The sequence below is a fragment of the Colletotrichum costaricense genome (assembly GCF_030867565.1).
Source record: "Colletotrichum costaricense strain IMI 309622 chromosome Unknown Scaffold_2.1, whole genome shotgun sequence".
Classification (NCBI taxonomy): domain Eukaryota; kingdom Fungi; phylum Ascomycota; class Sordariomycetes; order Glomerellales; family Glomerellaceae; genus Colletotrichum; species Colletotrichum costaricense.
In genome coordinates, this window is record NW_026848231.1 from 222,851 (window position 1) to 236,614 (window position 13,764).

At 51.2% G+C, this 13,764-nt stretch overlaps 5 protein-coding genes across 5 annotated transcripts; all 5 read right to left on the minus strand.

Annotated features, from left to right (window-relative positions):
* Window positions 1–1,859: 1,859 nt before the first annotated feature.
* On the minus strand, window positions 1,860–2,931 carry CCOS01_01683 (uncharacterized protein; the record flags this gene model as incomplete). The annotated part of the gene is made up of 2 exons (XM_060449876.1): window positions 1,860–2,623; window positions 2,670–2,931. The coding sequence occupies 2 exons, from the start codon at window positions 2,929–2,931 to the stop codon at window positions 1,860–1,862; spliced, it is 1,026 nt and encodes a 341-aa protein (XP_060318526.1).
* A 222-nt stretch (window positions 2,932–3,153) lies between these two features.
* On the minus strand, window positions 3,154–4,425 carry CCOS01_01684 (uncharacterized protein; the record flags this gene model as incomplete). The annotated part of the gene is made up of 1 exon (XM_060449877.1): window positions 3,154–4,425. The coding sequence occupies one exon, from the start codon at window positions 4,423–4,425 to the stop codon at window positions 3,154–3,156; it is 1,272 nt and encodes a 423-aa protein (XP_060318527.1).
* A 1,554-nt stretch (window positions 4,426–5,979) lies between these two features.
* Window positions 5,980–7,601, minus strand: CCOS01_01685 (kynureninase; the record flags this gene model as incomplete). The annotated part of the gene is made up of 3 exons (XM_060449878.1): window positions 5,980–6,897; window positions 6,956–7,323; window positions 7,466–7,601. 3 exons carry the CDS (start codon window positions 7,599–7,601, stop codon window positions 5,980–5,982), a joined length of 1,422 nt encoding a protein of 473 aa, XP_060318528.1.
* A 1,787-nt stretch (window positions 7,602–9,388) lies between these two features.
* CCOS01_01686 (uncharacterized protein) lies at window positions 9,389–9,520 on the minus strand (the record flags this gene model as incomplete). The annotated part of the gene is made up of 1 exon (XM_060449879.1): window positions 9,389–9,520. One exon carries the CDS (start codon window positions 9,518–9,520, stop codon window positions 9,389–9,391), a length of 132 nt encoding a protein of 43 aa, XP_060318529.1.
* A 729-nt stretch (window positions 9,521–10,249) lies between these two features.
* Window positions 10,250–10,393, minus strand: CCOS01_01687 (uncharacterized protein; the record flags this gene model as incomplete). Its single annotated transcript, XM_060449880.1, has 1 exon — window positions 10,250–10,393. A coding segment is annotated over one exon (144 nt), but the record flags the coding sequence as incomplete, so codon positions are not given.
* Window positions 10,394–13,764: the final 3,371 nt, after the last annotated feature.

Consider the following 13,764-nt stretch of genomic DNA (forward strand, 5'->3'; position numbering starts at 1 on the left):
CCGGGACCCAATCGCAGTGCCCTCCTGAGGAAACAAGTCCCATCATCATTTCCCAAGAGTCCGAGACCCCGTTAGCAAACATCCATCAACCGGTCACCCGTCGCACTGAACCACGGCCGAACGCACATCCAAACCTAATATGGAAGAACTGGCTCGTTGCTTACTCCGGAAGAGGCAAGGACAACTGCCCATCTCTTCCATAGGTTCCCTCTCTTGTCGAAAATCCCACCCCAGATAGACTTCGACGCTAGAGCCTCTCCGATCTGACGCCCGCCGCTCCCCTACGCCAGGCTTACACTACATTAATAGGATCCGAACGACGGCTCGCTCGGCCGAGTCCCTCCTCCAGTGCCCCTTTTCTTTTTCTGTTTGCCGCCTCTTTGTGTTTAAGCTCGCAGCTCGCAGCTCAACCGCAAATCATTCGCCATCATTCCGAGCGACCCCTCTTGACCACGGACTTGAGTTGCTTCCCGAAGCTAGAGCGTCCGTGCCGACATCGCTCACAGAATCCGAACCTACCAACCAAGTATCTACCACTTCCCGGGTTTCCCAGGTGCTCAAAGTAAACCTTGACATCTCATGTGCGTGTGCGCTCTGTCATCTCAAGATCTTGATGCCTCTTGTTTCTTTTCAGGAGCTGGCTTGATCTCGTCTGGGGGGAAAACATCTCTAGGGAACCGTACGGACACTCTCCAGATTGGGAGAACCTTGCGCACCATCCAGATTACCCGCCCATCCGAGCTCCGAACCGACCTCATCTCACCTTGGGTTCTGCGTTATCTCCGGCCGTCCTCGTCGTCGCACCAGAGCTGCGTGTCGGGCTTCATCGCTGCACATCGGGCTTCTCTGCTCTGTTAAACCCCCCACGTCTCTGTAGAGCGAATGCGAACAAACTGGACTAGTTCGCGCACCGGTTGCTACCGAGCTTTGTCTAAACTCTAACTGAGACCATTGCCTTGAGAGCCAAGAGGCTATTTCAGCCTTAATTCGCAGCAGGCGTGCCATGTAAGCAGAAGGACAGCCGGCAGTTCATTCTTGCAGATCGTGTCGGGGTAGCCCGCCTGCTTGCCCATTACCGAGCAAGTCTTGATATCGTTTTGACACTCGGCCGGTCACTTTCCGCAGTGACAACATTTCCTCTCCAACTTGAAGTTGCTAGTTGAGAATCCGTATGAGCTCCTTGTTTGTGAGTATACCGTACCTTTTCGTTGCACCGAGCATACGTGTTTGCTCCGGTTATTGCGATGCCATGCTTGGCCAAAGTTGCAAATTGTGGGCTTTGAAAAAAGTCTGAAAAGTGTAAGAATAGAAGCCAACTGTAGAGACGGATTTGTATGCCTTGCCCTGTGTAGTCGAGAAATTGCATTATCGCAGCACCCTGCCGACGGGAGACTTCATTCAAGAATATGGAATCTTGACATAGAAATAGGGGTACTAAGGGCAACGTGACATGCTCCAACTCAGCTGTCTCTTTAAATCACTTCACGTAGTCTTATTCCCATGTTGGCAGATTGGATACTGGGTCACACTCACATCTGGTTCTCGTTATGGGATACTAAACCTGTTTTCTCAACCTGGAAATAGTGACATGCACTCATAGCCTATTGCCAACACACCCACAGAGCCCATACTGATACACTTCTTCCCTATTCCAACAGCCCAACCCATAGGCAATCCCACAGCGTGTGGTGTAATTCATGCAATCTGTCCACGACCGTCATCCAACAACACCATCACAGGGCTTGATCTCCGCCCTGATCCCCCCAGCCTATCAATTGCAGAGCTTCAGACATCCTGTGGAAGCAAGTTTGAGGCTGCAATACATCATGGAGACCCATGAGAGACACATCGTTCGTGAATCACAACTTTGGAAGAAAGCTTGCTCGCTTGCTCGGGGCTGTGGCGCCCGAAAGAGCTGAAGAATCGTCGTGATGCTCTTTCTTCATCTTCCTCTGTGTGCCCAATTTGGCCAATCCTTTCATTCTCTGCTTCTTCATAGGTCCCATTTCTCGGTGTAGAATCTTGACGTGATCCTCCACGCTTTCGGCATATGCCTCAGGGGTTTGCCTCTCATCTGCAACTCGCGTTTTTGCGTCGCTAGTGTTAGCCACAGACATGTCGCCCGATCTGTTCGCGATGGTGATGATATGTTCGAGCACTGCCGACCGAGGCCGAACGTGGTTTCCGTGAGACGACATCACCCGTTCAGAACCCCGAGTCACTTCATGCTTGTTCACTTCAGTGCGAGGCGGCGCCGTTTGGTCTCGTCTGCGCTTCTTCTCTGTCTCCTGATCCTCAATTGACTTCGGGCTGAGAATAGACGAGGCGCTTCTCTTGGAGACAGGCGTATGCCAACCACCGGCAGATCGAAGTCCCTCGACAAGCTGTCTTTCGGATGTGTGGGGATTGTTTCCCAGTTGCACTTGTGCTCGTCCTATACGACTATGCGTGTGGGAGCTACATGTCTGCCGGTCCTTCTGGCGATGGCGATCCATTCCTTCACCCTTTGATATGGGACAATTGCGATCAGTAATCGAGTGATCGTTTCTACTACGTTCAGTGGTAGGTTGGGCTGGGGCAGGATCACGGGCACTAGAGTCGCTTCCTGCGAGAAGGTCAGCTTGTGTAAACTCATAATCGAGCAATCATGAAAACTGTGCAGTACTCACTTCTAGAACGGAGCAAGTTTAACGTCGGTGATTTACCATAGTTGGGTGTACGTCCTGTCTTGGAGTTGGGGAGTGTATGGCTTCTAGGCCTACCCGTTGTTAAGCCAGTTGGAGCATTCTTGCTAAGAGAAGCAAAAGAGTCGTCACTGTCGTATCCACCTTCGTACTTGCTATTGGCGAACCCAGAAAGGGGTTGTTCGGGTTCGTACAAAGGGCCTGGCAAAGTCTTGATGGCTACCAAGCCCAACGTGTCGGGGTCCATTCTACGCTGATTCAACACTTTCGGCTTCTGGCTTGGTGTTGTGCGGAGAGACCGACCCCGTGTAGCAAAAGACGCCTTTGCGGTTGATGAGGTCTTCGCAGGGGTTTCCACTCTCTGCTTCTTGGTGGCTGGAGCCGGAAACGACTGGTCGGGTGCAAGATCATCCCGGATTCGCTTCGACCCCTTCGTTGTCGTCGACTGAGTGTTCTCTTTCAAATCGTTCTAGGTCTTTGAAGAGGTATCATCCTGACGTTGGGCTCGACGGATAGGCTTGACTTCATGCTTCGGAACGGTAACAATTCTGATGGAAGGCTTGGGCGCCTTGGCCATCATGTTAGATAGCAGACTGAAGCTTTTTGGTACAGTCGGTTTTTTTGCGGTAGCCACATCTTCCTTTTTGCCGGTGTTGTGGGTGGTGTCCAAATTCAGGCGTGTTGCATCAGTATTCTTCAATTGTTTCTTGGGAAGGCCTTGAGATTCGATATCATGACCGACTAGAGTCGAGGATAACGATGATGTGCGAGGCCGGGAAGTAGTCTTGGCCTTGCTAGCTGCTATTTGTGTATTTTTCTGTCTACCCGTGCTGGAAGAAGTTTGGAATTCTTCGTCTTCATCTTCAAGAATGAAGCCAGAAACTTTGATTGCTGCAATCCCCTCCTGGAGGCCGTCGGCTGAGGCAGCTGTAGTTGTAGGCTTTTTGGAGGTACTTCCACGGCTCTCGCGTTCTTCGGTGTCAGGGAAGAAGCCACTTTTGAAAGCCCGACTCTGCAGCTTATCTAGAAATCTCAGGTGTCCAATATGGTCGCCGTTGGCAGGCGACGGAATTCTCAAAGGTGAAGAAGGTGCGTGAAGGTGTGCAGTCGGGTTATCAAGCAGTGGGTTACCGCGATGCAAACCACCTTGATCGACGAACAGGCTGTCGGCAGCCTGGGATGTTGCCCTGGGTTTGGCTGTAGCGTGTAGACTCAACACGGTAGAAGCCTTCTGGAAACGATATTCCGAAGGATTCTCTCGATAGCTTCTAGAGAACTCGGTTGATGATAGAGAAGATGCGTTCCGGCCAGCTGTGCATTGAGCATTGGGAGGAGGGTGTGGTCCCAGAATGCTATGCCTATCGTGATCGATAGCTGACGGAAAGTGCGATTGCGACTGAATCGGACCGAGTGAAGAAGCCATGGCTGGAGGTTCAGGGAACGGAGTTCTTGGAATTTGCTGATAAGCTGCCGAAGAGCTATTGAACCCCTCAGAGGCTGACTGAGAAGCTGGCGATGGCTGGATGTAGTTGGTGCGATGTAGAGGATACTCGGCCTCTGCACCGCGCTCACGCGATGAACTACCCTGTGAGATAGAATAGTGACGCGGTGTGAAATTGCTAGGTCGAAGGGGTGGAAGAGACGTGTATCTTGGCTCGGCAGGATGTCGAAGAGACTTCTGCTGTTGGCCTGATGACCGACGAGACACCACAGGAGCGTGGTGAGTGAAGTTGTCTTCCATACTGAACAACCACTCAGCGAGCAGATTTCCGATGATGGTATCTCTCGTGTGCTCCGGAAGTAAGCTCGTTGTTTGGGGATTCGGCGCGGAAAGTTGGTGCTCAAGATAGACGCGATCGCGCAGGCGCGACAATGTGCCAAACTTGGGATCAGGAAGAATGGCAAGAAAAGACCAAAAAGGCGACACTCCAAAACACCAAAAATACAAGATCAGACTCAGGGAATGATTCTCTGAGCACTGCGCAAGTAAGAATGGTAAGAGAATATGCTGCGTGGAAGTTGGAGGTTGGTGATATTTGCGCGGGTCTCTGAGCAATGTGATGTGGTGATGGAAGGATGGAAAGGTAAACAATTTCCGCGGTGAGGAAGGTGTAGAGATGAAGAGCGGACGAAATGAGAAGGATCGGTCCGCCCTGAGGTAATAAACATCCCTCCAACCTCCTTCTGACCGCCCTCCTGAGCCGTTTCTGAGGTAACCACCGCCTCATCAACGACCTCACGTCCACGTGAGGCGGTCACGCGTACGCGTTTCTCGTCAAAAGTTCAGATGGAAGGAGCAGAGTGCCTCAGGTACCCAAAGGTGAGATGGTCAAGAAGGAGCAAATGGGTAAAGGGGCATGAGGTGGCTCTCAGAAGGAACGTGAATAGTGTCAAAGGGAGAAGAGCAGGTGGATTCCTTGGACCAGAGGGGTCTTTGTGGTTGTTCTCTGCTTATCTTATTGATGACCCTGAGAAGAAGGAGGAGGCCGTCTACGAAGATATCTGAGTATCTTTTTTTTTGTTATCAAGTACATAGCTGAACCTCAAGATGGGAGTTATTCTTTCCCGGAATGGCCCCCGATATCGTCTTCTCTCGAGTTAGGCATTCCTGGAAGGGTGTCTACTGTTTCAAGCCTCAATTCCTGGCGTCTAAGGCCATATACAGAAGTAGAAGCTCTCACCTACTTGGCAAAATAGGAGCGTAGTCAGTCAATTTATGAAGAGAAAGAAACAACGGAGGAAGCATTGAGCGAGTGCTTCTTCACTCTAGTGCTCGAGAGCAGTGCTCTAATAATTATGACAATACATCCCTCAAGACTCGTGACATATCAACAGCAATAATGACTAATCGTTCATGAGTTCAAAAAACCAAAAGAGTTCACCCCCCCGGTGCTGAACTGGGGGCTACATCTCTGGTGCTCATGCTGGGACTCGAACTCGCTAAGCCTGTCGTCGAGTAGGCTGGTTGGCGTTTTGATTGTTGACCATGAACCGTTCCACCACCACACCACAGTTTGACCTGACCCCCGGCCTAAGGGGCGCCTGCTGCGCTGGTGACAGGAATTGGGTTGAGGGGGTAAATGAAGGCTTGTTGTTGTGTATTCAGGGCGGTATAGGCAGAAGAGGTATCGGATGAGAAGGTTTGTGATGTGGCTTGGAAAGGCAAGGCGCGGGTCAGGGTGGCTGACCTGGTAACCGTCGAGGTATGATCTTCGAACAATTTGACTCTGTCGAGTCTTTCCTATATTCTCTGTGGAAAGTCTGATGTTGGACATCTTTGACACGAGTCTAACCACTACGCTGTCTTGCTGGCCCTTTGCAAAGCCTTGCCAAAGTGCTCAACAAAATCAACACAGTCCACAAACGTATTATACAACGGCGCCGGCGCGACTCTGATGACATTGGGCTTCCTCTCGTCAATAACCACCCCAACCTCCTCAAAGTACTCCATCACACCATCCAACAGCCCATCCGCGAGCTTCAAACTCAACTGCGCTCCGCGCTCCTCGCTCCCCGACGGCGTAATGATGCTGAACATATCGGAACTGAGCCAGTTCTGGAGCAACACCTCCAGGAACGCCGTCAGCCGCTTCGACTTCTCACGCAGCGGCGCCATCCCGCCCGCGAGCTCAAACACCTCGAGCGAAGCGCACAGCGACGTGATGTCGAGCACGCTCGGGTTACTCAGCTGGAAGCCGGCCGCCCCGGCCGCCGGGTGAAACTTTGTCGCCATCACGAAGCGCGAGCTCTTGTCGTTGCCCCACCAGCCTCCGAAACGGTTCACGTAGCCCTTCTCGGAGTCGGCGTCCTCGACCGAGGTCGTGACGGCCGTGTGCCGCGCGTTGACGAACGCGCCGCCGATGCAGCCCGGCCCGCCGTTGAGGTACTTGTAGGTACACCAGGCCGCGGCGTCGACGTCCCAGTCGTGGAGGTGCAGCGGGACGTTGCCGACGGCGTGGGCGAGGTCCCAGATAATGGGGATGGCGTGCTTGTGCGCGAATGCGGTGATGGTGGAGATGTCGAGGAGCTGGCCGGTGTAGTACTGGATACCGGGCAAGAGGATGAGAGCCGTGTCTGCGGCGTGGGCCTCGATGATGGAGAGGATGTGTTGGGTTGCGAGGGTTGGTTCTACGGCGGTTGAGGGGGGCTCAATGCAGACCATTGACGTTGACGGGGAGAGGTCATGGTGTCTGATTTGGGTCTCCACGACGAACTGTATGAGCTGTTAGTGCCATTCCCTTGTCTAAGTTTGCGGAAAAGAGCTGACTTACATGGTCACTCGGAAAGGCCTTGCTCTCCAGGATTATCTTATGCCTGCCGTCCTTCTTGGGCTTGTAGAAGGCCGACATGAGAAGATGGAGGTTTGCCGTCAGAGTCTGCATCACGACAACCTCGGATTCCTCAGCGCCAACAATGGGGGCCATCATCTTAGCCGCCCTGGCGTCTACGTCGAGCCATGTCGGCAATGGGGAGTCTTCCAAAGGCTTGAAATGTCCCTGGACACCCTGCATCGCCCAGGTGGACAGGTACTGCTGTATCCTCTCGGCGGTGCGCTTAGGCTGCAGACCGAGAGAGTTGCCGCAGAGGTAGGTGCATTTCTGCTGACCGGCCTCTGATGTGGCAGAGCCGTCATCTTTTCCTTGGAGAAGGATGTTAGCTCCAAAATCTAGAGTCTAGAGGCATTGAGTGTGAGGAGTAGCATGTGAAGGAGTTAGGGAGAGTGAGAATGAAGGGAGCTAGGTGTCTTCTGATGAAGTAGAATGATGCCTCCAATTGCTGACCTTTCTTGGCAAGGGTCTTGCTGGTGATGTCTTGTTTCGTGGGGATGACGAACTCGTCCCGCGTGTGCCTCAGCGCATCTTCCTGATCCAGGGCCTCGGCGCGTTGCCTGATGGAAGCGTCGAGGAGAGGGTCCATATCGGGTGAGATAGTGTGGATGACCTTTGACTAAGATGAGGTAGGACAACCTCTTGCTCCGACCTTGGCTTGAGGTTGGAGAGAGGGGGTGGGGAAATCGAAATGGTCGTCAATGTGTCTTGGATCTACTCTCTCTCGGGTTCACCTTGAATAGCAGTGTCGCAGTAACCCTTGATCGTGTGTGTCAAGATCCTTGGATTCAACGAGCTGGCCTCGATATCCTGCGTTTACGGCTTACAAGATGATGCACGTTGGGTCAGAGGTAGTGAGGTCAGCAGTGTTTTCCAACCAAAAACACGAGTGAAGTCATGATGCTCCATTGAATAATTCCCGCGCGTGCGCCCCTCCTCCAATGAGGGGTTCGGATGGAGCTCCGGCTGGCGGGGCCACGCCGTGCAGCTGGCAACGTTCACCACCACCTTCCATCTTTTGTGACCACCGAGTGACCATCACCACGACCACAACCACTTGAAGTTGGATGACTATGTGGATAGGTACCTGAAGTTGGGATGGAGCTGCCCACTCAGAGACCAAGGGAGCATCAGGTGTTCCCACCATGTAAAACAGTTGGAGAGAGGGAGGAAGAGGTGAGACGATGGAGAAATCACCATTCCAGCATCAGAGGGGGAGAGGATCCTCTTTTTCTCCAAAAACTTGTGGTTTAGTGGACCTTGAGAAAACTTGGTGATGTATCGTGATGCCGAAGTCAAAGATGTGAATTCGATTAAATCAAGGTACTTTCCTTCGATCCTTGACATGTACCTTACCCAAGTACCCTATACTTTGTCTAACTGTGTCAATGTACACTTACTTGTACCGGCATATATCTCACAAGTTTCAAAAATATCAAAAACCTGCATCGTGACAATCAAAGAAAGAAAAAAAACTTCTGTTCCATTCCATCATCATCAAAAACAACAATAACGTGCTCGAGCTAAACGCCTCGGATTACGAAATATGGGAGTTTTCATTACCCCCTCAAAACCCCGGTATTACCCCCTCATTACCCCATAGACTGGCCACATGCGGGGTTTTGCTGACTCGTCCCTTGGCGACGACCCTCCGCAATCCGCGAGTCTGGGGGCCACACGAGATCGTTTGGGTCCAGACAGGGCCTGGTCGGTACCTTGAGCCTCGAGGCGCAAGGTAAATCAGGTACGGACGGCGGCGGCGGGCTTGCGTCTTTGTCTCGCCCCTCCAAGTTTTGCCTGTTTCTCGTGGATGGCGGTACCTGATGGACTAGTCTTACACTCCATCCAGATGGAGTCCTTTTTGGGGAAAGGAGGACCACATGAATGGACCCAACAGAATACATACGAGTCTATACTATGTACGACTAGATGGAGAGGGTGGGAGGTGGAAGGTCAGGTAGGTAGCACGGGGTCGGACGGAGCCAGAAGACGAGTCCGTCACCCCCTCCTCCCCGTGAGCGTCCGGGGATCCACGGCGGGTGATGCGGAGGACGAGGTGACTCTGCGACGGAAAATGGATGGTGGGAAGTATGCTGCCACACTCACCCTCCTCCGACGGAGTTCAGTGTTCCACGGAAGGAATCACGGCACGGGGTTTTTCGGCAGCTGCGGGCGCTAGGCGGGATATCAATGTACGAAGTATTCATACACAGCAGCAGCAGACTGACCGGGCTTACTTTCCTTGCAGATCCCGAAGCAAGTCTGGCCAGCCTAGGCCCGAGGAGGCCCGTTTCGAATTCAAGCCACGCTTTTCTTTCTTTCTCTCTTCGTTATCATCTGTTGTGACACGGAACTACTCTCTGTGGTTTCTCAGAATCAAGCAAGTCTTCCCAGAGCCATGGAAAGATAAGCACCGGGTGCCCAACCCGAACACCTTGGAAAGTTTCCCCTTGCTCGCCCGGGTGGTCGGATGATCCTCGCACTTTCGGGTTCTCCCCTTAGCCTCATGCAAGTTTTCTCTGGGGAGTGGTCGAAAGGGGGTGGGGGCGGGGGGGAGGACGACGGGCTGGTATGGGCTGGCTATGGAGGACTGAAGCCATACCTACGTAGAGTTATGGAAGTAGACGCCGCTTTGGTGACTTTTCTCACAATCGACCGATTACCTTACCCCGATGAAATAATGCTCTGCAAAAGGTAGGAGGGAAAGAGGGGACTGACAATGGAAGGAAGATGACGCTTTTCCCCGGCGGGTGTTCTGCATTGTACCTCTTTTTCCATCGAAACTCTGTAACCAATTACTAAAGATGGAATTTGGGAACGGAATGTCGCAGATGCAAGGACACGACATGACTAGGGTTGATTGGCGCTCTCCTACGAGGACAGGAAAGCCGCTGCACCTAACAATACACTCCGCGGGTTGTCTTGGCCGGAGTTTGACTTGACGTTGGGACAGTTTCGGGTGGAGACCCCGACCCTCCGACGTGATCGCCCAAAGTCGTGTGTATGGAGTAGGGGGAGGCTCTGCTTGGCTACCAACTTGTTCTATTTCATGTTCTTTCTGTGACGGGTCACCAGTACTACGATGGCTGGTCTTCCCTAGCCAATTCTATTCCGAGTTCTAGATAACAATCCAAGAGGCCCCCCCTCACGGCGGGCGTAAACGGCGTGAAAATCCCGCCCAATAATGCCTCTGGGTTACTCAATTGGGAAGAGCCATTTTCTCTCCAGCGGCTCAACTCAAACTTTTTTTTTCTGCCAGAGCAACACGCTCGAAAACTCGAAAAACAGGGCTATCTGATCGTGGTACCTTGCCGGATCGGAATGAATATACGCGGCTCGATGCGCCCGTCGATATGCACAATAGAGGAGGCCTCTCGTTTTTCTTCCCGTTGTGTATATCCAATCAACTAACAAGCGAAGAAAGAAAGAAAGAGCAAGAGAAGGGGGGGGACTGGACGCATAGGTCAGGAGCCCGGTCGGAAATATTTCTTACGTACTCGTACATGTTCGTGGCGGCCGGCAGTGAGTTTTGCACGATGCCGCAATTATTGCAACAGCTTTTGTAAACATTACGATAAGAAGCAAGGGGTCAGTGAAAAAGTCAAGCAGCAAACACAACAACACCCCCAGTATCGAAAAAAAAGACTTTATTGTATTGTGATTTTGTGGTTTGATTGTCTGGAAATAAACCAGAACCACTAAGTAATCCTCGTTTCTATGTGTCATTAACTGCCTCTCTACACACCCCCGGACCCAAAACAGAGGTGAGGTCTTTCTCTCTCCATCGTGACCTGGGGCTGGAATGGTGCCATTGACCTGGAACCCCCGAACCGGGCTTGACGGGCCACCTGGCGCGGCGAAGGAAATTAAATAACGAAAAGTCGCATCGTGACCTTTCTCGGTTTTTTTTTTTTTTCCTTTCCTTGGTCCGTGGTCGAGCTAGAGACTCGTGACGGCTGACTTGCCCCGAGCTTTCCCTGGGGAATGGGGAATGCAGAAAGGAGAACGGGACCTGGCAAAAATCTGGGGAAAGGCACCTTGGCAAGTGACGATCCGAGTTTTCCATCCCCTTATGGCTGTGCTATTGGAGTCACGATCTCTTCACTCCTGTCAATAGCGACTAGAGGCGTTGTTGGGGTAAAGCGGTCTCCGGGACTCAACCCCCCTCTTTTTGGCAGCGGGAATGTGGACGTGTGCGTGCGTGCGTGTATGTGTTCCACACCTTGAGGTGTGAAGTCTAGAAGTCGGTGGACTGAAAAGGTGAATCGGGGTAAGGGACGGTGAGAGAAAGATCGTGACACATCGTGTCTCTTGACCCTTCCAATGGGGACATGGTTCACATCTCAACCTTTACAACTACGTGACTGAGCATCGAATCCACAGAGTCAGTCCTGAAAGTGCAGACTTGGACAATCCGTCCATTCCAGGCTTCCTGTCAAGTTTCCCCAAACTCTTACCCCATAACATCCACATGGTATATTAGTATGCAGGAAGGGGGAACAGCGCAGTGCTTGTTACTTTCCCGGAAGGAGGAGAGAAGAATCGAATTTGGACGAAACAAAAGGCCTTGTCAGACCGCGTGACGAAAGGAGTCTTGGGTTCAGGACCTCTGGAGACCGGCAGTGTTTTACAACGGCTTTTCCATTTGGTAATGGCGATGCGGGATCGCGGGGCATCAATTTGGATCGTCGGGGCCCCGGCCTGGGGTGGCTAGATTCTGTGGAATAGACTGTGTTGTTACGCAAGTCGAGACTCGAAAAGGGAGTGAGAGTATCGTGAGTTGTGAACACCATCCAAGGTACGGTACCGAAAGGCTGGGGTAAAGCAGAAGCAGAGGAAGCGCAAGCTGCAGAGGAAGCGCAAGCTGCAAGAGTCAGAGGGAACGGGGCATTGTCCAAACGAACTACAGTAGGGTGTCAAAAGTTCGTGTACACCCTCCCAGTGCGTCACCTATAGCCCACTAACTACGTCTCATTATTACTATAAATATCTTTCTAACTTAGGTATAAATAATATAATTTAAAATTTTAATAAAATACTTAAGTATATAAAGTATATAAAACTATTTTTTATATATTTTAAAGTACGTTATATTAGCTCTTTATAATATAATATAAAAGTAGAATATAAAATAAAAAAGAATTTATTAAGAAGTACAGTGCTATTCGCACTTAAAAGGCCCTATAATCCACTATAATTAAAATCTCTTAAAACCTATTTTTTAAAAAATTTATTTACCGCTTTTATAATTAAAGAAAACATAGTGCAACTTAGGCATATATTAATATAGTAGTTAATTAGTTATATAGTGATTTTTAACTTCCTTTTCCTATTATATTTAAATTTTTATTCGCTGTTGAAAAGTAGTACTTTTGCGGGATACTGTGCGCTGCACACGAACCTTTGACACCCCACTGTAGGTTTCCCATCATCCAGAGTCCTTCCCAACTTCCCCAATGGGGCCAGGTCGGACTGTCCCGTGGCCATCTCGGGGTCGCAACTGGCGCTGGCGCGGGCTGCACGATCAAGTAATCTGGGGGTAATGGAAACTCGACGATTCGGGGGCCCGGTCCCGTCGGTTGGCAGATGGAACAAACAACAGCCATGCTAGAGCGGCTGTGGGGAAAGGGAGACATCAGCCGCCGCGCTCCCGGGCCACTCGGGGCTGAAAGGGTCAAGGGCCATCCCCAACATTGTTGCCGTCCCGTGATCTTTTTACAGGCTTGACCGATTTTCCCTCGGATCTTGGACCCAGGGGTTCTACTTCTTGTCCTGGTCTAGACTGTTGTTGGGGGGCCTTTCTGGGCGTGCGTGTGTAAAAGGAGGGCTGAGCTGGTTGATCTGTGTAGTTGTGCAGAAGATCTGGGGTAAGACAAATATGGAAAACAGAGAGTCTCGGTTCTTGACGAGGTCGCCGGAAGGGAAGAGCGGGAGACTGGTGTTGTTTTTTCTGGGGGGGTTAGATAACTCGGTTCCTGTGTCCGTATCCAGTTGCGATTGATAGTCAGTCTTTGGACGAACATGGCTGTTGCTATTAGTGTCCATATTTTTGTTATGAGGTCTGAGCTGTTGCCGGCCGGGGGACTTGTTGTTATCATGCCGTGATTCACAAGGGGAGGTACGACGACTACGTACACAACAAAGAGGTAAATGTCGTATGTGTACATGAGAAGATACATGACGCCTCTTTGGATGAGATACATTAGTATTGCGAAAGTAGGTATCGTGGGTATCTAGCATGGTACATGATCGGAAACCACTTACAATGGAGCAAGGTACGACGAAGTTGGTTCTTTTTTCTGGGGCTTTAGAGGGGCAATGGCTGGGAAGTCGTCTCGAAGCAAGGCCGGCGCCTGACAAGCGGGCGTTTTGAGCTGCAACGCGAATAAGCGGTAAAACAGAGGAGGTACAGAGTACTCACGATTTGTTCAAATTTTCAAACGGGTTTCTTTACCCGCAGCGTGATAGACAGTATTCTTCAGAGTAATCTGCTTTCTTGTCCAAAGTACAGAGGTACCTTCGCTTACCGTCACCGGTCTTTTCGTAACGAGTCCTGTGCTTTGTTGGGAAAGAAACGCAAAAAGACATCATTTCGAGGGTACATGTCGTTTCGTCTGTACATAGAACGGCGGCTACCAGTGCCGAACTCTCGGGGCGTCTTGATAATGGGAAGGTGACTGACGAGATTAGAGAGTGCAATGCAACAGCAGAAGCAAGTTGACAACACAGCAAGCAGCAGGTCGGCGGGTAAA